The sequence below is a fragment of the Balaenoptera borealis genome (genome assembly GCF_965194805.1).
Source record: "Balaenoptera borealis genome assembly, chromosome: 19".
NCBI lineage: Eukaryota > Metazoa > Chordata > Mammalia > Artiodactyla > Balaenopteridae > Balaenoptera > Balaenoptera borealis.
In genome coordinates, this window is record NC_138878.1 from 52,372,022 (window position 1) to 52,398,192 (window position 26,171).

At 56.4% G+C, this 26,171-nt stretch overlaps 3 protein-coding genes across 13 annotated transcripts; 2 read left to right on the top strand and 1 right to left on the bottom strand.

Moving 5' to 3' along the window:
- Window positions 1-2,662: 2,662 nt before the first annotated feature.
- On the top strand, window positions 2,663-8,694 carry FXYD3 (FXYD domain containing ion transport regulator 3). 7 transcript variants are annotated; one of them, XM_082369463.1, is made up of 8 exons: window positions 2,814-2,961; window positions 5,483-5,546; window positions 6,664-6,696; window positions 6,804-6,827; window positions 7,374-7,448; window positions 7,528-7,564; window positions 7,890-7,927; window positions 8,079-8,271. In XM_082369463.1, exons 2-8 carry the CDS (start codon window positions 5,507-5,509, stop codon window positions 8,096-8,098), a joined length of 267 nt encoding a protein of 88 aa, XP_082225589.1. In that variant the 5' UTR covers window positions 2,814-2,961; window positions 5,483-5,506; the 3' UTR covers window positions 8,099-8,271. The 7 variants fall into 7 exon arrangements, with proteins under 7 accessions (XP_082225584.1, XP_082225589.1, XP_082225585.1 ...); XM_082369460.1 differs by lacking the exon at window positions 2,814-2,961 and adding an exon at window positions 4,228-4,263; XM_082369461.1 differs by lacking the exons at window positions 2,814-2,961; window positions 6,804-6,827 and adding an exon at window positions 4,221-4,263.
- A 466-nt stretch (window positions 8,695-9,160) lies between these two features.
- On the bottom strand, window positions 9,161-17,201 carry LGI4 (leucine rich repeat LGI family member 4). Of its 4 annotated transcripts, XM_082369436.1 has the most exons (9): window positions 16,750-17,201; window positions 16,252-16,323; window positions 15,928-15,999; window positions 14,478-14,549; window positions 14,294-14,365; window positions 13,891-14,060; window positions 11,566-11,730; window positions 10,978-11,483; window positions 9,161-10,131 (listed from the first exon to the last, which is right to left on the bottom strand). In XM_082369436.1, exons 1-9 carry the CDS (start codon window positions 16,917-16,919, stop codon window positions 9,817-9,819), a joined length of 1,614 nt encoding a protein of 537 aa, XP_082225562.1. In that variant the 5' UTR covers window positions 16,920-17,201; the 3' UTR covers window positions 9,161-9,816. The 4 variants fall into 4 exon arrangements, with proteins under 4 accessions (XP_082225562.1, XP_082225563.1, XP_082225564.1 ...); XM_082369437.1 differs by lacking the exon at window positions 15,928-15,999; XM_082369438.1 differs by lacking the exon at window positions 14,478-14,549.
- Window positions 17,202-21,535: 4,334 nt separating this feature from the next.
- Window positions 21,536-26,103, top strand: FXYD1 (FXYD domain containing ion transport regulator 1). Of its 2 annotated transcripts, none has more exons than XM_082369464.1 (7): window positions 21,536-21,668; window positions 22,880-22,944; window positions 23,409-23,441; window positions 24,026-24,100; window positions 24,592-24,628; window positions 25,557-25,606; window positions 25,802-26,103. In XM_082369464.1, exons 2-7 carry the CDS (start codon window positions 22,884-22,886, stop codon window positions 25,822-25,824), a joined length of 279 nt encoding a protein of 92 aa, XP_082225590.1. In that variant the 5' UTR covers window positions 21,536-21,668; window positions 22,880-22,883; the 3' UTR covers window positions 25,825-26,103. The 2 variants fall into 2 exon arrangements, with proteins under 2 accessions (XP_082225590.1, XP_082225591.1); XM_082369465.1 differs by lacking the exon at window positions 21,536-21,668 and adding an exon at window positions 22,381-22,470.
- The last annotated feature ends 68 nt before the right edge of the window (window positions 26,104-26,171 follow it).

Below are 26,171 nucleotides of genomic sequence, written 5' to 3' on the forward strand. Positions count from 1 at the left end.
GTCTCAAGTCCTGCCCTAAGTCCCAGCCCCTGCCCAACATCCGCTTGGATGGGGCACATTCTGTTCCACCCTGGGTTAGGTATAGGCTTATAAACATCCAAATGCAAGACCATGTGATTAAAACTTCAGGGAATGAGGTTTGCAGAAGGCTCTAATTGGTGGTCCCCCCAGGCTGAAACCAGCCCTTAGATTTGTTTTGTCTGACCTGCATAATTTTTTAAAAATCTGAGCCTTTTTTTGTTTTTTGGCCGCACCACGTGGCTTATGGGATCTTAGTTCCCAACCAGGTATTGAACCTCGGCCACAGCAGTAAAGGTGCCGAGTCCTAACCACTGGACCACCAGGGTATTCCCTGAGCCAACTTTTAATATTGGGAACTCTACATAAAGGTTCAGGTTCCTGACATCTTTTGAAAGTATAGAAGCAATTGGCTAGAACTGTGTAGAGGTTATCCTTGAAATTCTTTTAATTAAACTTTTTTTCAAAGTAGTACACTTGTAGGATTTAAAATTCAGAAAGTAGAAGAGGGTGCATGAGCTTAAGTGAGTCTCCCTTCCCAGCCATCTCCCAGCCTCTCGGTCTTCCTCTTCAGAAGCAGCCATGTGTGCCAATCTCCAAAGATACTTCATTCATTTATAAGTACATGAATATACATTATTTTTCCCCTTACAAATGGTAGCATGTGTCTCTACATCTTGCTTTTTTTCCCATAGCAAGATGTCTGGGAGGTACTTCTGTATCTGTCCACATGAGCTTGAGCCAGTGTTTTTGGTGGCTGCCCTTTATTCATTTAAACATTTTATTTTATTTTATTTTTATTTTTGGCTGCATTGGGTCTTCGTTGCTGCACGCGGGCTTTCTCTAGTTGCGGCGAGTGGGGGTACTCTTCATCGCGGTGCGTGGGCTTCTCATTGTGGTGGCTTCTCTTGTTGCAGAGCACGGGCTCTAGGTGCATGGGCTTCAGTAGTTGTGGCATGCGGGCTCAGTAGTTGCGGCTCACGGGCTCTAGAGCTGAGGCTCGGTGGTTGTGGCGTACGGGCTTAGTTGCTCAGCGACATGTGAGATCTTCCTGGACCAGGGCTCGAACCCGTGTCCCCTGCATTGGCAGGCAGATTCTGAACCACTGCGCCACCAGGGAAGTCCCGGTGGCTGCCCTTTAGACAGGACAATAGTTCTGTTTGCCCAGCTGCCACCGTACCTTATAGTCTCATGCCAGTCCTGCTTCACTCATTCATGATTCTTGCCTGCCCCATTGGCACCTGAGTGTGCAGACTCCGGCACAGGTGAAGGATGGAAGCATCCCTCCTAGCCACCCAGCACTCGCCCCATCTGTCTCAGATGCATGCAGTTCCTGGACTTCCCAGCAGAGGGAGACACCACCCCATCCCCAAGACCACCAGAAGGGTCTTAAAAGGAACATCGCAATCTTGAAATGTCTGGGCAAGAGATGTTATCTGACTGGACACAAAGACCCCCTCAGCTGGACTGGGATCCTCCCCCACCAGGCCTCCCCTTCTCTGTTTCCATCTCCCTCTGAACCTCCTGCTTCGACTGAGCCCCACCCTGACTGAGCCCCACTCTTGGCAGGGACTGGCCCCTCCTTGGTGGGAGTTGTAGGGAGACCCTGTCTTAGTCGAGGGCCTGGGATTGAGAAATTGCCGAAGGGACCCACATAAAGAAAGCGTGTAGCTGGGCGGGCGTTCCTTGCCCCACCCTTCCCCCTCCCTGCTGAGAAGTCGCGGGTGGGGTCCTTTCTCCCTGCCCCCAGCAGAGCCTTGACCTCAAAAGCCCCTCTCCCTGTCCTGCCCTCCACACTCCCCATGGTACCTTCTCCCCGGCCTGGCTCCTGCGCCCCCCTCCCACCCCCGCGATGGTGTTGGGGGTCGCCTGGAGTCCAGCTGGTGGCCAGTGCAGATCCACCCTAGGAAGGCCCTGCCCCTCCCCGTGACCCCAATCCTCCGCCAGACACTCAAAGGCGCCTTGTTCTCCATCCAGCCCCCAGACAAAAGTCCCTCTGTCTAAAAAGGCGGAATTGGGGGGAGGGGGCACCCCAACGGGGAACAAGTGGGGGCCTGCACAGACCCCAGCTGGAAGGAATGCCATGAGGAGGAGGGGCAGGAGAGGGAGGAGGGAGGGGAAGGGAGCCTTGCACAGTGCAATGGCCTTATCCGGGGTGAGAGACAGCCCCCGTCCCAACACCCACTGTGGAGACATCTGGCTCCCAGCACCCTTGGGAAGAACCCAGGCTGGGAAGGTCTGCCTGGTGCTGGGAACCAGGTCCCAGTCTCCCTAGGCCATGATGGGCACGATGGGGGAGAGGTCATGGTCTACGGCCCAACAGCTCAATCCCCACTTACCCCCCTCCCCCCCGTGCATCCCGTCCCCACCTCATGACCTTGGTCCTATCAGCATCTTCTGCTGACCCTCAAACTGTGTCAACAGCAACAAGTGGCCCGGAGGAGGACTTTAGATCTCCCGCAATGGCCACCCATCCCCCCTCCAAGGACAACACACAATCTAAGTAAAAGAGATTAGGTTATTACAACCAAAGCATGGCCTTCCCCCCACCGCCCCGCCAGGCAGCAGCTCTGCCGTTAAAGACCTGAACCCCTCCTCCTTCCAGGTCCTTTTCTGAGGGGCAGGAGACTGGAGAAAGCCACCTCCCTGGATGTGCGGGGCAGAGTTCCAGCCCTCATCGCATTCTCCTTCTGCCTCGCCTAAGGCTGCTGTGACCCTAGAGACCCCAGGGAGCTCCCTGCCACTAGTGGTTGGGGGTTGGAACTGTCTCTTTAAGAGCAGGTGTGAGGTGAGAGAGCCCCTGAGCTTTAGGGAGTCAGACTAGTTCTCTACCTGCCCAGGTTTGCTTAGGGCGTGGAGGCTGCGGATAAAGGCAGGACTCAGGCTAAGCAGCCCGGCTCTCTCCCGGAACCTGAACCTCTGCGCGGCCTGTGGAGCACGCAGGTGAGGGGCTGGGGCCCCCCTCCTTCCAACCCCTTCTTGGCTCTGCCCCTCCCTCCACTGCTCTCTGCTAAAGACCCCTAGAACCTTCCCCCTTCAAGGTGCTTTGCTGGGGGAGCAGATTAGAGAAAGCCCCCCCTCCCCATCATTCTCCACACAGGAGGCTGGGTGAGCCAGCTGGGGTGAAGGTAAGGCCCACAGATGGGATTGGGGTGTCTGTTGGACTGGGGGGTCTGGGTGGATCGGGGTTTCTGAGTAGAACAGAAGTATCTGGATCGGGTGGATGACTAGGTAGACTCAGGGCGTCCGCGCATTGGGAATATGTGGGTCCTGGAGGCCTCTTGGGGAGGGCGCTGGTGGCTTCCTGGGGAAGCTCTAAAATGGGGAGGTAGCGCGGAGACTTCAGGGACACGAGGGAGTCATTTTGCTCAGGCCTGAAGGGCCTGGCCACCATCATGGAGAAATAGAGCGATAGTAGGGGGTGGACGGCGTAAAGTCCTCACACCAGCACTGGGATCTCTGGGGCCAGGACGGAGCAGAGAAGGGTGGGCGCAGCCTCCGTCTGCAGGCTTTCTCTCCAAGGCTTCACACCGACGGCAGTCAGTTCTGGAGCTGCCCGGGGGCCTCTTCCAATAACAGCCTGAACAGGGCAGGAGGGGGCAGATGCCCGGACGCCAGCTCCCAGCAGCCCACACCATGGGACAGTAGGGTGGAAATGTCGTGCAGGGGCTGGGGTACGGCTGAGACCACCCATCAGTGCCCCTTGTGCTAGGGGTGCTGGGAGATGCCTGGGGAGGGGGTGTATGGGGGTGTACGGAGCCCTCACCGGCCAGGGAGGCTTGGAGGCTCCCATGGAAAGAGGCTGAAGCGCTGAGACTCTGAGTCCCGAGTGACAGTACAGAGCATTAAGCTGAATTCGCAGGGGTGACAGGGTTGCGACAGCGACGTGGGCTAATCATAGTGCCAACTTCATCAAGCTGCGAAGATTATATGCGAGAACAAGTGCAAAGAGCTGAGAACAGAGCCTGGTGTGGGGTAAACATTCAATCAGCACCTGCTCTTATTACTAGTATTAGTGTGATCGTGGGGTGACAAAGGCTCATGTGTTCGCTTTAGACTACAGGTGGTCCTTCTACAGACCTGTGCCGGGAACCACTAGGCTGTCCTGCCCACATACACACTCCAACTCTCCCCGCACCACCCCAAATTTGGGGGGCGGTCTTAAATGCCTTAGTAATGTTCCCCAAAGCTACAGGCCCTTTTCCTGCCTGAATGCTCAAAGAAATGAATGCTCAAATTAAAACCGTGAGTCTGGTATATGGGATGAACTGGGAAGCTAAGAAGGTTCCCAGGAAAGAAATTCAGGGAGGGGGTTACATGGAGGCCAGAGAGAGAGAGAGATGGGATGTGCTCTCCAGCTGTGGGCAGGAGACAGAGCAGGGAATGTCAATGGGCTTTTTACCAGGCTTAGGGAGGGTGTGTGTTTTGCTGTCTGTGAAACAGGGCCTATAACCAATGGCCTCCGGGATTCTTGGGGGATTACATGAGAGAAAACCCAGCAAGGTCATTTGGCGGTGCCCCGCACAAGGTGGATCTAAGTGTGAGCTCTTGCTATCAAGATTGGGACAATGTATGCTGTGGCAGTGGGGCAGGGGCGGGGGAGGGGACAGGGGGACGCACAGGGGGACTGATACTGGGCCAGGAAGGGGGCGTCAGAGTGTTCTTCGTGCTGGGCAGGCCTACCTGGGGAAAGAGGAAGTGTTTGCTGCCAGAGGAGCTTGGTAGGGGTAGAGGCAGGACCAAGAACTGGGGTGGGGCAGAAGCAGGACGGTGGGGTGAGAGGAGTGTGGGGCAGAAGATGAGGCTGGGGCTGCCCTCTCCCTCCCCCCTCCCCCCTCCCCCCATCCTCTCTGAGTTCTCTCCTCCCCACATCCTGCCCAGAGCAACAAGAGGAGCCAGCTCAGTCCCCAGCCCTGGCCCAGCCCAAGTTCTGCGAAGTCTGGGCAGGGCGGGCAGGCTCCGAGCTGTCTATGGGAGACACTCCCAGGAACCGGGCCTCCTGCCACCTGGCTCCCGACACCCCATTTCCCACAACACCCCAAGGCCCTGAGAGAGTCCTGAGTTAGGAACAGCCTCCGCAGAGCCAGGTCTGGTTTAAATCCCGCTTCCTGGCAAGGTGACCTTGAGCACCCACTTTTACCTCTGGAGCCTCAGTTTCCGCATCTGTAAGATGGGAATAACAGCGGGCGGCACCTTCCTCATTTGGTTGCCAGGGCAATTCACTTAAAGCCTCAAGTCCACGTCCAGCGAGTTATTATTGCTGCTCCCCCTTCAGGTCTGCGTTCTCACCCAGCCCCCACTGCACTTTCCGGCTCCTTCTTCCTTATCTCTCAGCCCAGCGAGTTTCAAGGCCAGGCTTTCTGCCCTGGGCTGAGCTGTGTACCCTGGATAAGGAGCACAGTAGCAGGGGATTGGGAACCAGAGGCATCCCGGTGGCCCTGCTAAAGCTGGACCTTCCCCCTAGATCCCTCCAGGCCAGCTCTCCGACATGCAAGAGGTGGCCCTGAGCCTGCTCGTCCTCCTGGCAGGTGAGTGCCCGTTCCTGGACTGCCTTTCCCCTGACCCCCTCAGCTGCATGCTGACCACGCTTGCGTGTGGCTCTCTCGTGCTTTCTGCCTCCCCTGTGGGGTGGTGAGTCTCAGGACAGCATCTCCTGGAAGGTGGGAAGTGCCACACTGGTGATTTCAAGGAACACATAAAGGAGGACCTCTTACAGCAGAGGTTCACACAGCTCGTCATGCATGGTCTTGATGTCTCCTTGATGATATCAAGAAGTCTCAGCCCTGGGCTACTGTGTCTTTAACACTTCTTAACACTTGATTACGAGAGGTAAAAGTTTCGAGGTTATGTGGCAAGTTACCAAAGCCCCTTGTGCCTCAGTTTCCCCATCTGGGCAATAGTAGCACCTACTTATAGAGTCACTGTGAGGATTAAACGAGTTACTATTTGCAAAACACTTAGAAGAGTGCCTGGGACAGAGTAAGCACCATGTGTTTGTGCTTTAAATATAATTTAAAAATGTGAACCTCCCTTTAACAAAGAAAGAACAGAGCTTAGGCTCAGAGCTAAGGCAGCCCACTGCTTCTAGCCAGAATTCAATCCTAGTCCTTTGCTTTCATTGTATCTGTTTTTATCCATTAGATTGGGCAAGACTGCCATTCCATTCAGGGTAGTGATGTAAAGTTGCATTTTTAAATAAAGCGTACTAAGTTCATAATTAGTAAGTCACTTTAAGGGGAATGGTGAGGGATGGGTGGGATGTGGGCGTGGCAGAACCAGGAGATGAGGGCTGAGAATGCCTGGGAGCTGAAGCCACCTGTCATCTTGACAAGACCATCGCTCGTTTCTGCAGGGGGTGCGGATTAGCCAGGTGTCTGGAAACATCAGGCCAAAGGCTGGCTAGGTGGCCCAAAGCCACCCAGGTGAAAACCTATTTCAGGTGTGGGGCTGAGTCGGGGGAAACCCTCATTTCCGAGGTGGAACGTGCAGAGGAGCTAGTTTGGGGTTGGACCCCTGTGTCCGTGGGAGGTGGGGAACTGTCCATCAGGGGACCCTACGCTGAGGCCTGGAGCTCCAACGGCCCTGTCCCCAGCTTTGCCGAGGCCAGCACCCCCATCTCTCTCCTACCCTGCTTCTCCCCGCCAGGCCTGCCTGCCTTGGATGCCAACGACCCGGAAGGTGAGTCAGACCGACTCTTCCACCAGTCCCGCCCCCAAAGTCTCCCCCAGGACCCCTGCATCCCCACTCTTATCCTGGATTCATGTCCTATTTTTCTTTCCTTGCAGATAAAAACAGTCCTTTCTACTATGGTGAGAGCCTGTGCCCCTCCCTTTGCAGCCCCACTCACCCCTCAGACCGATTTCGTGCCAACGGTCCCACACAGGGTTGGGTGAGGGTCTGATGGGGGTGACCCGGGGGCGAGGATTGGGGCATTGAACAGTAAACACAGTGGATTAAGGGAACAAGACATGCCCGCCTGGTCCTTGGAACCACCCCCATGTTTTCTTCCACGTAGCCCCATGCTCCCTCCCTCCCCTCCTCAGGCCTCTGCTCAAATATGCCCCTTCAGCAGGGTCCTCCCTGGCCACTGTCCCTAAAAGAGCTGTCTTCTGACCCTCCGTCCCCCGGCCCTGCTTATTTGTCTTCAGACCGCTTCTCTCTACCTAACCCCACGTTAGATCTCTGTCGCTTGCTGTGTAGAGACTGGAAAGTGAGCGCGGGGGCTGGAGGGCCGTCTGTTCTCTCCACTGCTGCATCCCACATCAGGGGTGCCTAACGCATATCGTCAGGCGGTTGGGGGCTTGGATGAGGCGGGCACGGGCTGGCACCGAGGGCCCCCTCTGGGTTTCTCCTAGACTGGTTCAGCCTCCGTGTCGGCGGGCTCATCGTCGCAGCGGTTCTGTGCGCCATCGGCATCATCGTCCTCATGAGTGAGTGAGGAGCTGGCGGGGGAGCGGGCAGCGCAGGGCGGTGGGTGTCCTCCCCTGACATCGCCCTCTCTCCTAACAGGTGGGAAATGCAAATGCAAGTTCAGCCGGAAGCCCCGGTAAGATGGGTTCCAGGCAGTGTGCCTGCCTCATACTGGACAGACACCTTTCAGGGGTAAAGAGCTAAATCTCGCAAAAAAAAAAAAGGCCAGGTCTCTGGGTCTTGCCCTGGAGAATTCCTGCTACTGAGATTTTCCAGGTTTATTCTTCAGAGCCATGAATCCTCAGAGGGCCTCCAATCACGAAATGCTTTGGTCCCTGGGATGGTAGAACTCTGTGGGAAAATAGCTAGGAAGCTACGTCGGGGCAAGCTGAGAATCCTCTAGCCTTGAGGGAGAGGATAAACGGGGGCGAACGGAGATCTCACCACTTTTCTTTCCCTAGCCACCATCCAGGGGATGCCCCACCTCTCATCACTTCAGGTAAGACAGGGACAGAATGGGGCTGACTGGGACACAGGGTATGAGGTGCGTGTGTGTGTGTGTGTGTGTGTGTGGTGTGTGTGTGTGTGTGTGTGTGTGTGTAGAAATAACCTGATCCACTCTCACAAGCTGACCCTGTCACCTCTCCCAGGCTCTGCCCATAACTGTTGAGGATGGATCAGCTGAAAGAGCACCGAGGGCCACTCTTTCCCCAAGTCCTGGCTCTGCACAGGAGCCTGAACTCCAGGATGGAATTCTCAGACCCCCCTGGCCAGGGCTCCATCTCATCTCTCACTGGAGGGGGTCTTTGTTCAGTTTTCACTCTAAAATGATCTTGCTTCGTGCCCAAGCAGCCTCGAAACTCCCTATGTGCGCGTTGGGGTTTCGGGGGGCCAGGAGAAGGTGGATGTGCATGGGGGCCAGCATGGAAGCTGGCAGCTGAATCTCTCCACTGAGACAAGCCCACAGGCCTGCTTCCTCATGACCTGGCGGACGGCATGGGGCCTGACCTCTGCCTCCGTGGCCATGGGAGCCACATCTGCCATTTAAAATGCTGTAGTAGCCACATGGGGGACATTTTGAGAGTGAAAGGGAGCTCTAGCCAGATGGAATGCTGGGACACTCAGGTGGACAGTGGGACCATCCCAGGAAAACTAGGATGTGGGATCATCCTGTCACAACAGGAGTACCCAGATAGCTTATGATTATAATAGTGACCCTCTGACTCACCTCAGACCCCATTTTATTATAAAAGACCCTTCTTAACACTCAAATGGTCCTGTAAGACCTTTAAATTATTCCCCATGATACTCCTAATAACATATAATGTCCGCATGGTGTGAGAACTTCCAACAAGCCCTAAACTCCCTTGAGACAGTCTCCAATACCCAATAAGACTTCCAAAATGTCCCCAAGAGCCATAAAAATGCCTAAAATCCTTCAAAACACCCCGAAGTATCTCCTACAATACATAAGACATGAGACCAACAATAAGCCCGTGACCTGTCCCCTAATAATGCCCTTAAATCCCTTGGACATCCCACGAGGCCCCCCATAAGCATGAGCCCACGCTCCTTAGAAACCTCTGAAAGCTCAACAAGGGCAGCCAAAATGTACCCTGGGACACCTCCCCCCGCTCCATGATACCGTTCCTGGGACACCAATCCTCCTCCCTCACCCCACCCCATGCCACAGCAGACACCCTCTCCCAGTGACCCCACAACAACCGGTGAGGCGGGTGCACAGCGCGTTTATTGAGCTCATACACTTTCTGTCCTCGCCCCTTTCATCGACCGAGGACGGGTACCTCGGACTCCGGGCAACAATTCTCAATTTCCCGCCTATTCCCTGCGCAAGCGCAACAGGGAAGACACACTGGGCTTCCGCCTCGGCAGCAGGCATGCGCACAAGCAGCAGAGGAAGTTAGCAAGCCCGGCAGGGAAAACTGCCCAGCTACTGATGACGTCATGGAGGCGGGCACTAAAAGCGATTGGCTGGATTGAGTTTAGAAGGAAAAGGAAAGCTATCCTCTCCGTAGTACTTTTACAGGGAATAGGAGGGGTGAGAGTGGGTTGAGGGGGGCGCTTCCAGACCTCATGGAGCGCTGCACATTACCCCCCCCCCATGATTTCTGTACTGGCTCTGTGCGGCGGTGCCCCAGCCTGAGCCCCCAAGTCATCATTGGAGGGGGAGGGGTCATCTGCCCCCAGCCAAGATGTTGCTTAAGACTGGAGGAGCAGCTCTTGCCTTGAACTTGGCCTGTGGTCAGTATCTCACAGGACCAGCAGTCACCTCTGAGTAGGGCCAGGAGTCCAGGCAATGGGGCATCCAGAGGCCCAGGACTCCCCATGCCAACCCTCTGCCAGCCATGTCCAGGGTCCCTTCCAGTCTCAGGCACTGAGGTCTAACTCGTGATGCTGGTAGATCTGTGTGGGGCCCTTGAAGCAAGCAGCGAAGAGGAAGCGTCTGCCGGCCATGGTGATATGGGCAAAGGCACGGGGGGCCACCAAGGCTGGGGGCCCCAGCTCCTGCAGTGGCTCCAGGAGCCCCCTGTCAGGCTCAAGGCGGAAGACCTGGCTGAAGGCGAAGTCGCTGCCCAGGATAGCCAGCTGGTCCCTGGCGATGAGCAGTGGCTGGAAGACGTGGGCACCGCGAGAGGGAAGCTGCTGCAGCGGGCGAAACATGGAACCATCCCAGCGCATGACCTGCGGAGGGTGGCCGCTCATTAGGGCTGGGGTCCAAGAGGGCCAGGCCTGCCCGTCAGTGGTCCTCTAGGCTTTGGAGGACTTGGAACAGCTTGGGAACAGAGGCCTGTAGGTCCCCAAACTCCCACAGCTTTCTTATCTTCATAAATGTCACCACCCAGCTGCTCAGGCCACCGACTTGGAGTCATTCTGAGCCCTTCTCTCTCCCTTACACCCCACATAGAATCAGTCAGCCCTGGAATCTGTCAGTTTCACCTACGGTGGCATTTATGTCTCTCATTTATTCTGGCCGCACTCCAGCCCAGCCACAGATGGTCCCTCCTGGACCATCACACAGCCTCCTTCCTGGTCTTCCTGGTCTCCATGCCCCTGTCCCTGTGCCCACAGTCTGCTCCCCATGCAGACACCCTGTGAACACCTGCGTCAGATCAGTGCCTTTTAGGCTCAGAGCCCTCCCCCTGGCTGTACCTCACTCCAGAGAGAGAGTGTTGGAGGGGGTGGGCCGTCAGCCCTGGGGCTTCAGGGTGTGATGGTTGTGATTAAATGTAGGTGCTGGGGTGTGTCGGAGTTTGGCGGTAGAATCTCGGGGCCAGTGTCAGTGTTGGGGGATGGGGAGGGGTTTAGGGTCAGCCAGCCTCGAGGGGTCACAGTCTTGGAGTCAGTGTTGGGGTGGGGTCAGAGCTCAAAGATCGGCACATTAGGAAGGTCAGCCCGTGAGGCGGGTCAGAGTTCAGAGGTCAGTGCGCAAGGTGTGGTCAGTGCTGAAAGGCCAGCCCTGAGTGGGAGTCCGCTGCTGCAGGTCAGGCCCGGCCTGTGCCTGCCCCACGGGACTGCGCTCAGCCTCACCATGGAGTCCCCGATGTAGCGTGTCAGGCACAGGAACACATCTCCGCTGGCCTGGAAGTGGCGTGTGGCATAGACGTCCTCGGCCTCGGGGATGTCCGTGCGCCTCTCGAAGCGGCCCCCAAACCAGTGGAAGAGCACGGGCCGCTGCGAGGCGGAGGCTAGCAGCAGATGGGGCCGGCCGTCCAGCTCGAGGGCCTCGGCATCCGTGTCCCGGTGCCAGGCGTGCAGGCTCTGGCGCGGGTAGAAGCCGGGCCCGTCGCGGCACAGCAGCGTGGTGCTGCCCGCCTTGGAGGCGTCGGCCACCACGAAGCAGGGCTGCCCGTCCAGCCACAGGAGCTCGGCATCATTGGGCCGCAGCAGCCGCCGTGGAGCCAGGGCCTGCAGCGGGGCCAGGCGCAGGTCGGGGCCGGGCCGCGCCCACAGCTGCGAGCCTCCCCACAGGCGGGCGGCCAGCACAAAGAGGCGCGGGCCCAGCACCAGCGGCTTGCAGGACACCACCGAGGGCGCTGTGGGGAGTTGGGGAGCAGGGCGCCTGTCAGGCGAGCTGGGCAGGCTAGCTGGCAGGCGGGAGGATGGGAGTGGGCTTACCGGACAGCTCTTCCTCCTGCCGGAAGCGCTGCAGGCTGTAGTCCCAGGTCAGGATCAGGCAGCGGCCGGCAAAGGGCTGTGCCAGGACGACGTGGGGCTCCCCTTGGTAGGAGAACGCCTCTACGCCCAGCGCCGACTCGCCGACCGTCTGGAACCAGGACAGCTCTGGGAGGGGGTGCAGCGGGGAGGGGAGAGTCAGGCAGGCCAGGGGCACCCCACAGGTCCTCATCACTGAGCCCCGGCTTGCACACCTCTGGGATGAGGACCACCACGGTGTTGACCTCACAGGGACATACAGTGGAATCTTTTTACCTGTGGACGTATTAACTCACAACAACACGGCGGTACTCTATTTTCTAAGCTGCGTGGCCTCATCAAATAGCTGCTTAGAAGTAGCATATTTATTCATTCATTTAATTTCACAAGACCCCTATGGGTTATGTTCTGTTATTACATCCACTTTATAGATGAGGAAACTGAGGCTAAGAGGCACAGGCAGCCGGCTGTCCAGCCAAATCCATCCTTCCCGTCTTCCAGGAGGTAGGATAGCAGCTGGGCACACAGCTGCCCAGCCAGAGGACACATTAGCCCAGCACTCCCCCTACGCTGCCCCCCGGCCTTGAGGTCCGGTGTGGCCATGACCAGACCAGGTTCCCAATGGAACAAGAGCAGAGTGATGGCTGTAGTGCTCGCCTTGCTTGCAGGAAGATGGCTCATCCTGGACTTGGCCCTTTCCCCTTCTCCTTGTGAACTGGCATATGCACGGGGCCACAGCTTGGTTTCAGCCGTGGAAAGCAGGATAACACCCAGGGGCTGCCGCACCCGCCTGGACTGCTCACCTCAGACCCTTCTGTTTTCTTTAATTCATGGTATTTACAGCCTCTTTGTTACAGCAACTTAGCATTTTTGGTAATGGCGCACCCAGATTGCCCAGTGTGGTGGCAGTGGAGCTGGGTGGTGGACTCCAGTTTACAATACTTCACTCTACATGCCAGGCCCTACTTCTAGGGACCAGGGTTGAAGCAATGAACCAAACCACTAAGCATACCCATCCAAAGGGGATCTTTTAAAAACGGCCATCAAATCATGTCACTCCCTGCTCAAAACCCTCCATGGCTTCCCACAGCCCTCTGGATAAAGTCCGCCCTGTTCTCTGTGGCTTTCAAAGTCCTGCAGAGTGAGGCGCCTGCACCTTCCACCTCATCTGTGTCCTTCCCTTCCTCACTCCCGCAAGCCAGACGTGCCTCCCTTTGATCCTCATTCAGGACAAACTCTGTGCTGCCTTGGGGGTCACTGCGCATGCTGGGCCCTTCCTCTGTACTCCACTTAGCTACGTCCACATCTAGTGCTACCTCTTCAGAGAAGCCTTCTCCGATGCCCCAGGTAAGGCAGGACCACCCCCTAAACTCTCTCATCACCCCCTGTGTTTATCACAATGTGTACCATACACTTATTGGTGCAATGTTTTATTTAATGTCTGTCTCCCCACCCCCAGGACTGTGACCCCATGAGGCCAAGGACAAGGCCAAGGCCCTTGGTCACCACAGTGTGCCCATCGCCTCTCACAGGGATGGGCACCGAGTGGACCTCGGTGACTGTTTGTTGAATAATGGAATGAAGAGTGACTAAGTTCAATTCCCTTGTTCTGTGAATCCCAAAGACCAAAAACATGTCTTACGCTTTGATGATGATGATGTTAGTAATGGTCTTCAGGTTTGAACTCAAATGCCCACTCCTTCCTGACCCTCCAGCTGTGCCTGGCCCCCGCTCTGGCTCTGGGCTCCCCTAGCTCCATGGTTTCCCTCCATCCCGGCCCTGACCCCTCTGTGCTGCCCCCATCCCAGCCCTGATCATTCTGGGCCATCCCTCTCTGCTTGCCTCTGGCTGTGGGCTCTGTGAGGGCAAGACCCAGGACTGGCTTCATCACTGCTGTGCTCTCTGCTTTGCCCAGTACCCATAAAGGTACCAAAATATATTTGTGGAAAAGCAAAATGATCATAGGAAGTATTTTTTTAAATGGTCGATTTTATATCAATAACAACAAAGACGAGAATGAACATTTATGGGGGCCTCCCCTCCCAGGCCCTGCGCCAAGCACATCACTGAAGTCTCACAGCAGCCCTATGTCACTGTTTATTACCCCTATTTACAGATAAGAAAACTGAGGCTCAGGGAGGTGATGCTGCTTGCTCAGAAGACTCACAGCCAGGAAATGGCAGAGCAGGGAGGGAGGTGAGCCCCTCAGGCCTGGCAGCCGTTCCCCAATCTCCCACCTTCTTCCGGGAACACCTGCTGTCCCTCCCACCCCACCGGGAAAGCCCCCACCTATGGCTCTGCACTTGAACGTCTTGGGGTCGAGGTGGTGGAGCTGCATGTGGGCCAGGGCGGCGGGGCCGGCACAGGCCCCAGTCCCCACGCTGGCGTTCACGGTGGGTATCCACTGCAGCAGCCAGAGGACACGGCAGTCACACTGGAGCGGGTTCCCGCGGAGGTCCCTGGGGCAAGAGGCCGGGGAGGGGCTGCGACCCGGATTCCACTCCCTGGGGGCCACGCTCCCCACCCCTCCCCAGGCAAGGTTTCAGGATAGGGCCCCCAAGGGGTGTGGAAAATATGTAGGAACCATCGCAGTCATACTCATTTGTGCCAACCAAGAGTGGGCACAGATGTCCCCTTCCCCCACCCAGACATTCCCAAATCCCCCCACCCTCCCAGCCCCCTTGAGCCTCACACGTGAGTCAGGGTCTCCAGGCCTCGGAACAGGAATCTGGGGAGGGTCTCGAGATGGTTATTGGCCAGGCTTCTGGTGGAGGGAGAGAAGGAGAAACCATCAGCAGCTCCCAGGATACGCTGCGTGCCTGGGTGATGGGTGCGGGGTGCCTGTCAGGGCGGGCTGGGGCGATGGAGGCACGCACAGGTGTGTGAGGGAGCGGAGTCCTCTGAGAGCGTTCTTAGAGATGGAGCCAATCTCATTGTCTTCGATAAAGCTGTGGAGGGAAGGTGGGGTCAGGGGGCGGCCCTTGGTTCCCTGCCGTGGCCCTGCAGTGCTTGGGGAACTCACCCCATGGAAGCCATAGGCCACTGGAATGTGCCGAATTCTCCCCCAACACCTTGCATAATCCCAGGGAAAACCTCCCAGGAACCTGTCCTCACCAAGGTCCCAGCCTACAGTTTCAGGACCCAAGAACCTGACCCTAGGGTCATTGCCAGCCTCATTGCCGTGAACACTGCCACCACCATCACCACCACTGCTGCCATGATCACCAACACCAGCACTAGCACCAATATTACCACCCATACCTCCACCATCATCCATTATGCCCAGTGCCTCTACCATCGTCATCAACCCCAGTACCAATAACTGCCGTCATCACCAACAATATACCATGTCACCACTGTCACCAGTACCATCACCACCCATTCCCGTCATCAAGACCAACACCAACACCAACACCATCATTACCAAACCCACACCAGCAACACTGATAAGCATCACCAAGAACACAGCCTTTGTGATCAATACCAAAACCATTGCCACCATTATCACAAGCTTCAGCACTAGCACCAGCATTGCCAACACCAGAAACACCACCTTTACCCCCAGCACTCACATCATCACCCATCAACACCACTACTGCCACAATTTCCATACATACGAACATCTCCGCCATCACCACCAAACCCCATACCAACAACATTGCCATTACACCAACACCAACATCCTACCCAAAACCATCACCAACACCAACACCAATACCAATACAATAATTACCAGTGCCCAGAATACTGATAATTATCACTAACACCAACCCTTCAAACTTCATCATCTGTACCACCAATAGCACCATCACCGTTGGGTCCACCATTTTTATCAAAATCATCCCCACTCCACCACCCTCAATAATGCCACCACTTCCCTGTGAGTAGCTGCAGCAGAATCACCACCACCACCATTACCATCACCACCAGCACCAGCACTAATGCTGGCATAGTCATACTGTCATCACCACCATTACCGTCAGTACCACCATCACCACCATCACCATCTAACTCAGAATAGTTTCCTCTTAATTTGAAACACTTCCTTATCGCTGGCCTCTTGTAACCTCCCTGGGCTCCCGAAAGTCAGGTAGGACCCGAAACAGTCATGGGTCATCCAGGCCTTTTGTGAATCTTGAAACAGAGAGGGCAGTTGAGCAGGAGCCCCAACCCCATTCAAGAGGCCCGGCCTCTTGCCCCCTCCAGGATGGTCCCTTGTCCAGACACTTCCTCCCCAGGGCAACAAGCCCCTATCTCCCCCACTCTAGGAGACACAGAGGGGCTCCTCCTTCCTCTCCCGGGCTCCCATCTCCTGGCCTCACTCACAGGTACTGCAGGTGGGACAGGCCCGCAAACGCATCGTCCTCGATGACGGAGAAGGAGTTGGATGTGAAGAGGCTGGCAAGGAAGTTAGAAAGAAATTTTTCCAGGGTTGCTGCTCCCTACCTGACACGTTAACCTTGCCCCCTCCCAACCCCAGCCCACGTGGGCACGGTCACACACACATACGCATGCAACGTGAGTATGTGCGTGACACGGATGCTTTCACGGACACGCACACACACGTATGTGTGTCCAAGCCTCCCCCACGCGCATGTGCACGGACACCCCCTCCCTCAGGTGGTCGTCGCTAAGCCGGGCCCCACTCACAGCAGGTGCAGTGACGGTACTCTCAGGAAGCTGCCGGCCTTCAGCTGGGTGACTCCAGTCCTAACGAGTGAGCTGGGGATGTGGGCAATGGTGGGCGAGGAGAAAACCGCTCCAGTGTGCCAGTCCCATCCCAGAGCTGTCTCCTGTGTCCGGGGGTGGGGCGGAGGGGACCCTGGCATGCCACCTGACCCTGGGTGTGTGTAATTCCCCTACATCCCAGGGGAGACAGGCATTTGCCCTCCTCGCTTGGCAAGGATCCTGGCAGCGCTCAGCCCACCCCACGGCTCTCCCTCCTCCCAGGCCCCGATGCTGCCCCTGCCCTTGGAATTTCCCTCGCGCTCCTTTCCAAATCCCAGCAGCCCCCTTTCAGGCCTCCCGACATCCTTTGCTGCCACCCTCCCAAGATCCTGATGGGTCCCTGTTTCCTTGGGGAGCCAGCCCCTGGGGTCCCAGGACTCCCATCCCCAGCCTCAGGCTTCCGGAGGGCCTGACACTCACAGCGACAGCAGGGTCGGGGCGAAGCTCTCGGGCAGGTCCGGGGAGCCCTCACACAGGGCACTGTCTTTGGAGCAGGAGCAACCCAGAGGACACTTTCCCTTTGGGGGTCTCCAGGCCTCCCCCACGCCCACCCCAGCCAGCAGCAGCAGCAGGATTCCTGCCCCTCCCATGCCCCCTGACCTCCGCCGAGGCACCGGCTTCTCTCTGCCCACCCAGCTTGGCCCAGGTCGCGGCCACTACATCTCCCACGCCAGGTGACCCTCTATGCCGCCAGCTGGCACACTCTGCCCTGGCTTCTCTCTCTCCTCTTTCTTGGTCTCTCCTCAGTCTGTTTTTCTTCCTGTATCTCTTTGGTGTCTAATTTTCTGTTTATTTCTCTTTCCCTGTCTTTCTGTCTCTCTCCCTTTTTATACTTCTGACTCCGTGAGTTAGTCTGCTTCCCACTCTCTATCTCTGTCTCTCTATTTCTATCTGAATTGTCTCTCTGTCTCTGTTTCTCTTTTTCTCTTTCTGTCTGGCTCCTTCTGTCTGTTGGCCTCTCTTTCTGTGTGTGTCTGAGTGTGTGTGTGTGTGTGTGTGTGTGTGTGTGTGTGTGTGTCTCCCTCTGTCTGGTGTCTTTATTTCTGTCTCCCTACCCCCCCTTTCCAGCTCCCTGGAAGTTTCTTCCCCTCCTCCCACGTCCCTTCTCCCAGGAGGTTTGGGAAAGGGACTCGCTGGGTGCTCCAGGCAAAGCAGGGCAAGGAGGAGGGGGTCAGAGGCCATAGGAAGAGCAGCCCTGGGGAAGGGGCCAGAGGGCCCCATGGGAGGGGAGGGGCCACGGAGGGTTGGAGCTGCCCTGGCTCCTCCTGGCCAGCCCCCTCCCCAGATTCCCCACTCCACCCCACTCACGGAGTGTGAGGAGGGTGTCACCAGCGTGGGGGCCGGATGGCTCTGCAGGCAGGAGGGGGGTGGGAGGAGAGACCACTAAGGGCTGGAGCCGCGGTGGCCACTCCCAGCCGGCCCCCTCCCCTGGCCCCAGTAGGGTTGGGTGGGCGCTGGCACCCAGGCTTGAAGGGACCAGCTCAAGTCCAGCTGCTCCCTCTGGTGGCGACACTCAGCAGGGCAGCCGCCCTGCCCCAAACCCACAACCTCTCTTGCCCGAAATTAACTCCTTGAGTACCCACCACTCACTTAGGGGTAGGGAGCCAACCCAAGGAAAAAAGGATGATAATGATGCCACCCCTTTCTTCAGCACTGACTCTGTACCACGCCATGTCCTACAAGTTCATCTATTAGCTCGTGCTGACCTCACTACAGCCCTCCGAGGCTGATGCTATCATATGGCTCTTTTGCAGATGGAAATACTGAAGAGAGGGGTCAAGTCATTTGAGATCTAGGTTATCTAGCTGGGGCAGAGCCAGGACTCAAGCCCAGGCAGCTGGCTGCACAGCCTCCCAGTATGATTTTGCATTCCTCCTTTGGAGATCAGAACCCATGGATATTGGCTGTTTTCATTTGGACTAAGCTTTTAGCAGTTTGGATAGATTCTGTTCATTAAATAAGAAAAATAAATAAATGATATTGCCCAATCTGAAGTAGTAGTAATAATACTCACTGAGCCCTTACTATGCATCAGTCTTGACATGAATTTACTCAGTCCTCACAACAACCCCTTGAGGTGGGTAGTATTATTAACCCCCACTTTACAGATGGGAAAACTAAGGCATGGGGAGAACACACAGCCTCTCTTGGCACTGCTGCACACACCCAGAACACTTGGAGGACAAGGGGCCTAACAGCACCAGCTAGGGGTCATCGGTCACGAAGCAGGGCACGGGGTGGGCCTGGCACACGGGCTAGTTGGGGCTTTGGAGGGCACCGGGCAAAGCTGCGGGCAGGTGAGGCCCAGGCAGCGTTGGGTCAGCTTCAGGTCAGCATGCTCAGGACTGTTCCACTAACGTCTTTTACAGAAAAGTAGAAATGTGTGTCTTACTGGTAAAGCATAAATTATTAAACTTGAATATTTTTTAAAAGTATTAAAAGTGACCCCCCCTGACACCAGATGAGGTCACTCAGATCTGGGTCCCTGATCCTCAGTTTGCCCATCTGTCAAATGGGGCAATCGTGTCACCCACTTCTCAGATGTGTAGAGAATTCCTCTTCTATCCGAGAGGATAGAGAGTGTTCAGAGCAGCGTGGGCACCTCACAGCTTGGGGTGGATTCTGGACCCAAGTGCTTGCCCTGCACCTGAACATCTCTGTGATTTGAGCAAGGCCCTTCAGGTCTCTGTTACCTCAGCCTTAAAGCAGGGATGATAAACTTCTTTACAGGGTCTTTGAAAAAGATAGATAAAGAGCTTAGGGCCAGGGACACCAAGGGGAGACAGATGGGCCTAAATCCATACTCACAGAGTGTTCAGCCCAGCAGGGTTCTCCCTCCTGTTTATGATAAGAATGACAAGGATGATGATGGTGACAGCTTACTTTTCTTTTTTTTTTTTTTGATCACTTACTGTGTGCCAGGCTTTGTTCTCAATATTTTCCATGGATCATTTCAGATAATCATCCTGACCTCCCTCTGAGTTGAATAGTATTATCATCTCCATTTTACAGAAGGAGAAACTGAGCCACAGAGAGGTTAAGTCATTGACCCATCACCCAGCCCGAAAGTGGCTGGGCCTCTCCACTCTGGAGCAGCTGGCCCTGTGAGGGGAGGGAGGCCAGCACTGGCTAGAGCTAGCCAGGTGCCCCCCTCCCTGCTGGCCCCCCTTGCCCCTCTGTCACCCCTCCCCAGGGCTACATAAATATTAGGGTTATCATTAACCAGGGACTGCTGGTGACTCTGGGGTATAGGGCCACAAGGGGCAGAGGCTCATGAGGGAGACTTTTGAAGCTGCCGGGGTCCTCTGAGACCATGTGCACATGCGCGCTCGCGTGCGTGTGTGTGCGTGTGTGTGTCAGGGCCACCTGTGCCTGGGTGTGAGCTCGTCTACCTGTTCTTGATCTGTGTCCTGCAGAGTGTGGTATCTGGGCCCAGGTCTCTTTCAGGTGGGGGCAGTTTCTGTTCTTAACCACCAGAGGGACCTTGGGAGAATTATCTCCACTTTGCTAAACCTTGGTTTGCAGATATCTAAAATGGAGTTAATGATAAGACAACGTCAGGGGAACTTCCCTGGTGGTACAGTGCTTAAGACTCTGAGCTCCCAATGCAGGGGGCCCAGATTCAACCCTTGGTCAGGGAACTAGATCCCATATGCATGCTGCAACTAAGAGTTCGTATGCCACAACTAAGGAGCCCACGTGCCACAACTAAGGAGCTCTTGAGCTGCAACTAAGACCCAGCGCAACCAAATAAATAAGTAAATAAATATTAAAAAAAAAAGACAATGTCAGATTCAGAGACCTCTGAGCCTGGCCCAGGGTGATACGTATTACCTTAGTGATTTCTTCATTTTGTAGGATGGGAAACCAAGGCACAGAGAGGTCTCTTGGGCTGCTCGAGCTCTCACAACTAGGAATGGCAGAGCCCAGAGCTGATCCCCCTTTACTCTGTCACCAGTGCCTGGTAACCTGGCCCGCCCATGAGGACGCCAGGTGTGTTGTCCTGCAGGGGGTTTTAGGGGTCACATGAGCTCAGGGACGGGGAGGTTCTGGGCTAAACACATCAGCGCACATTTGGTGGTGTCTCCAAGTGTGTGAACACAGAGCATAGGCCTGTATGTCTGTGACTGTATGACCAGCTGTGTGCCTGTTTGCTGGTGCATGAGGATGCATGTGTGTGTGTGTGTGTGTGTTTTTATGGTTATGAAACCACAGCATGGTTGGTTGTATGCCTGTGTCCTTGACAGTGTTTCTGCTTCTCCATGAGCCCACATAAATGTGTGTGTGTGTGTCTGTGTACAAATGTACACAGTTTGTGTGCCTTCACATGACTGAGATTGTGTAGGAGTGCTGGCTGTGGCGGTGCCTTTGAATGTATTTATGTTTAGTGTGCATGTGTTGGTGTGTTTCTGTACAGACATTTGTCAGTATTGTCCTCGCAAGAGTGTGTATCTTTGTGACCATTTGTAAGAGTGCACAGTTGTGTGGTTGTGTCTTTGTGCCTCTATACGGGCATCCATCTCAATGAACACGTGTGTGTTTTGTGTGTATACAAATGTGTTTGTCTTAGTGTTTTGTGACTGGTGTAAGGAGTGCTGGTGAGTGTCTTTGGGTTTCTCTATGGATGTGTTATTCTGAATTTGTATGTATGTACATGCATGTATTTGTCTTGTTTTGTGCCTGTTTATCCAGGTCTTTGGGTTTCTGTGTGTATGTGTGTGTGGTGTGGTGTGGTGTGTACCCCTGGGGGACCTCACAGTCAGTAGAAGACAACCTACATACACGCTGAAATGCCCTCCAAACAACCCTGTGGTGCTGACGAGGGCCCCGCAGGACCCTGGGGTCAGGGGTCAGTGGACTCCTAGGCGCTCAGGCCAGGTGACCTTAAGCCCAGGCTGGGCCCAATTCCCAGGGAGCAGCGTGGAAAATCATTGACACCCACCCTGCCCCCCCAGCTCAGAAGCCCTCTGAAGTGTGCCCGAGGCTCACGTGTGAGCGTATGTGTGTGTGTGTTTGTGCGCCTGTAATACAGTCCTCCCTGCCGGCACCTCCTCTCCCCAGCTTTCCCCACGGCTGGCTGCCTATGATTCCTCCCTCTGAGCTGAGAGAGTTAACCTAGCGGGCCAGGGCGGTCTGGGCTGGGGGCCGCCCCCTGGCCCCCCTCCAGCCCGGCTCCAGTTACAGCTGCCGGTTGCGGAGGGTAGGGGTGGGGTTGGGCGGGGAGGGGAGACCGCTGAGGGCAGCGCGGCCAGCTCTGGGCCAGGGGGTCCAAAGTGCTCGGCCCCAGGGCACAGCCGGACGCTTGGGGCCTTCTTTCGGCAGGGGACAGCCTGACTGGGGTGAGCGTCCCCTGCCCCTCCCCTCCAGGCCTCACCCCTGGCCTGGCTGGGCCGCCTATTTTGGGAACAGGAGTGGCTTCCCAGGCAGGCCAGACCCAAGAGGAAGAGAGTGTGGTTGGGACGTTGGGGTTCTCCCAGGGGTGGGAGTGTGGGTGCAACTCCTCCCTGCTCCTGCCGTGGCACGTGCACCCTGGCTGGGTGTGGGTTTTGGACACTCACGTGTGTAGGGTGTAGGTTGGGTTGTGTCATTGTTTGGGGGTGCAGGAGGCCCAGATGAGGAGTAACGTGTGCCTGGGTCTCCACCCCATGTCCTGCTCCAACCAGAAGTTTGGGGAGTGGGCATTGTCTCCATTCCAGCCCCACTGTGTGTGTGTGTGTGTGTGCGCGTGTGTGCATGTGTGCGTGCGTTCCTGCCCCTGGCATCTGTCTTCTATCTCTCAGCCCGGCTGGCCTGGGCCTCATGTCACTCGCCTGGCGTTGTCCGTTCATGAAAGATGTCACCCAGAGGCAGGCAAAGGGGACGTTTTCCCTATTCTCATCTCTTTCAGGAGAGGAGAAGGTGTGGCCTTTCCCACGGGGGCAGCCCATGGCAATGTGGCAGCCCAGCCTCACCCGGGCAGGGTTGTGCATGACCCCCAAGGGGGGGGAGGAAGGCTGTTGCCATGGTGGCCTGTGCGAGGCAAATTCCTCCAGGGTGAAGTGGGAGATATTTATACCCAGGGTCAGGCAGAGAGCGGGCCAGCGGCTGAGGGCAGGAGAGCTGGGATATTACGGACACGGCGAGGCCGTGGTGTGCGGGCAGGTGGGCCCTTGGGCAGGTCCGGGCTGTCTCATCCCTGGCAGTGTGTCTGTCTCTCCACCTGGGTGGGGCGAGGCGTCCTGCTCTCCCCCGCCAGGGTAGGCGTGGGGAATCTGCGGCCTGCTGTGGGGACGGCCCTGGCCTGCGGGAGGTCCCTGTGGACTGTGTGTGTCTCACCCCTGTCCTTGCTGCTCTGTGACCCCCACCGTGTGGGTTGTTTTGGTGATGCTGTGTCCCGGTGAAGCAGGAGGGTGCCTCTGTTTCTCAGGGTGACCAAGCTGGATGATGGACGCTTTTGAAATTAACTCCCTGGACTGTCTCTGACTTAACAGAGACAGTCCCCTGAAGAGAGTTCAGGCCCCAAAGGTGGGGGAACGAGGGTACAGATTTCCTGACCCTTGGTGTCCCCCAGGACAATGGCATCTCTCAGCCACATCTTGGTTCTTTGTGTGGGTCTCCTCGCCATGGTCAACGCAGGTGAGTCCGGGGAAGGCAGCCCCACTACCCACTTCAGCCCCAAGGGTGGCAAGGGTAGGGGAAACCCTGCAAGAGAACCAAGTTGGAGACTCCAATCTGAACTGAGTCAGTTGAGGCACCAGGAAATTGGGGTCTCATGTGGGGTCCAGTCACAGGCTGGTATCTGGGGGAGGGGAGAGGATGCCCCAGGTCAGGCAAAGGTGGAGGGCGGGATGGAGGCCTGTGAATGACGGAATCAGAGACAACCTGTAATGAGACGGAGAGCTGAGGCAGTTAGGTGCTGCCCCACCCAGGACAGTGCAGCAGGGCAGCTAAGACCCGGAGAGGGTAGGCAGCCTGCTCAGGGTCCAACAGTCCCCAGACTCTCGGCCCAGGAATGTAAAACCCCCAAAGGGTCTCGTTATGCCCCTCCTTGTCCAGGATCCCAGGAAGCATGCGACCCTGATATCTTTCTCTCTTTCCAGAAGCGCCACAGGAACACGACCCATTCACCTATGGTGAGGGAGGGAGGGGCACCTTTCTTTGGGAGTTAGGGGGGTGCTGGGCTGGGTTAGTCTGTCCTCTCCTCATTCCTCCCCTCCCCCCACCTCTCTCTGTTTCTGTCTCCATCTATCTCTAGACTCTCAGTGTTTTATGTCTCTGTCATTCTCATTCTCTCTCTTTCTCTTGATCTGGCTCTCCAACTCTTTCTGTCTTGATCTCCCTCTGTCTCTGTCTCTCTGTTGGTCTCTGTCTATTTCATCCCTCTCTGTATCTCTGATTCTTTCTCCTTTTACCTCTTAGTATCTTATAGCTCATCCTCTGCTGCCACCTGCCTTTCTCCTCTCCCTGATCCTCTCCATCATCCTTCACTGCTCCCTTGTTTCCTCCCTCCTCCTTGCCTTGCCCACCTCCTCCCCTCCCTTTTCTTTACATCCTCTCTTCTCCCTGATCCCCCTTCTCCCACATCTCTCTGTCCTCCTCTCATTGATCTCCTTTCCTCTTCCCCATCCTTCCTCCTTGCCCCTTCCTTCCCATTCTGCCCCTCTACTATCCTTCCTCCTCCCCTCCCTGCATTCACGCTCCTCCTTGCTGCCCACAGACTACCAATCCCTGCGGATCGGAGGCCTCATCATCGCCGGGATCCTTTTCATCCTGGGCATACTCATCATCTTGAGTGAGTACCCCTACCCTGACTCCAGCCGCGAATCTGCGGGTGTCTGCCCCAACCCCGTCCAGTCCCCGCTCCGCTTCCAACCCCGCCCCTATCCGAGCCCTTGGCCCCGCCCTTATTTCTGTCCCCGGCCCCGCCCTCGGCTCCGCCCCTGTTTATGCCCCTCCCTTATCGCAGCCCTAGGCCACGTCCCTTCTACTCCGCCCTCGGACCTGCCCCCGTTTCTATCACCGCCCCCGGGCCCACCCCGTTTACGTTCCCGCCCTCGGCCCCGCCCCTGTTTCTGCCCCTCCCCTTTCCCAGCCCTAGGCTCCGCCCTGCCCCTTCTACTCCCCCCTCGGGCCCGCCGCGTCTCTACTGCAGGCCCAGCACCCCCCTGTTCCTGCCCCACCCTTATCCCCCCGCCGCTCCAGCCCTGGCGAGCGCGAGCTCTGGCTCGCTGTGCCGCATAGAGCGGAATCTCAGCGCACTCCTCCCCACGCCCCCACCCACAGGCAGAAGATGCCGGTGCAAATTCAACCAGCAGCAGAGGTAAGAAGCCTGTCTGGGCCCTCACTCATCTACTCCCGCTCTGAAGGAGCATTGGGGGTGAGGCCGGAAGTCCACTCAATCCAGAGCCAGAGAGACGCCTCGGCAAATATGTATCAAGCACCTACTACGTGCCCAGCCCCAAGCCAGGCCTTGGGACCAAGCCAGGAATTAACTGCCCTCCCTGCCTGGCTGAGCTTCCAGCCCAGTGGGGGCGGTGGCGATGGGCTCCAACAGACCCACAAATATAAAATCACGAAGCACGATAAGTGCTGTGAAAGAAAGAGCCGCGGCGAAATGAGATCACCTCACTTGGCGGCCCAGTTTAGCTCAGAGTCCTGTTTCTAGCTCTTTGATTCATCCTTAAATAAAAATGTAAAGCCCAGGCGATGTATGAACACCTTGTCGGTATTAAGATACTTGTAGATGTTATTATAAATAAAGGTAGTATTTATTGGGTGTGTCCCACGTGCAGGATGCTGTTTCATTATGTGTTATTTACCCCTCACACCATATCTATAAGGTAGGTGCTGTTATTAACCTCATTTTACAGATGAGGAAACCGAGGCACAGGAAGGTGGTCACACGCCCCAGATCGCTCAGCTGCAAGATGAAAGCTCTGGGTTTCTAACCTAGGCCGTCTCCAGGCAATCTGCCCTCAAGTCGCTTTGGCTCTACCTCCTCTTCCAAATTCTAGTTCCTTCTCCAGCACTCCGGGAGGTACTCGCTGTTACCGGCTTGGAGCGCCTCCCGCCAAACACTTAAACTGCTCCTGGGTGCACTGGATTCTCTGGCGGCCCGGAACCTGCTCCTCGCCCATCTCTGGGTCTCAGAACACAAGTCTGTGAAATGGGGGCTGCACTGGGGTTTCCCGGGTGTAGCTGCCTCTCTCCTTTTCCATCCCCAATTCCTTCTGCATCTCCTTTCTCAGGACTGGGGAACCTGATGAAGAGGAGGGAACTTTCCGCAGCTCAATCCGCCGTGAGTTTGGGGAGACTTCGGGTGTTTGGGGATGCGGGCTGCTTCCAAGAACCCCTTTCCTGGTCCTCCGTGGGCGCGTGGAGCTGGGGGCTTGATCTGAAGCCCGAGGTCGGGGAGTTGCCCTGCTGTGCTCCCACCTTCCAGAGGAGCTGGGGTGCCCCTCCTGCTACCCGAACTCTATGTGTTCCCCCTTAGGTCTGTCCACCCGCAGGCGGTAGAGACACCTGGTGCGATGGAACCCAGCCAGGTCCTGCAGCTCTGACTAGGCTGGAGGAGGGAGGGGGGAGGAGGAGGGGGCGAAGGGCTGGGATAGGGGGCTTGGAGGGCTCTCCTGCCTCTTACCCTTTTCACCCACACAGAATTCCCCTGGCACCTGACGCCTCCCACCCACCTTCCGCGCGCCCACCTCCATCTGGACTGTCCTCTTCCCCAGCCCTGCCCCCACAGACTCCTCTCTGCCGCTCAGATTTCCAATAAAACGTGCTTTTCTGTCTTGACAGAGCGGTGTGGATCTGTCAGTCCCTTCGCGCGGAAAGCCTGGGCGCCCCCTTGGCCCCGGCAGAGG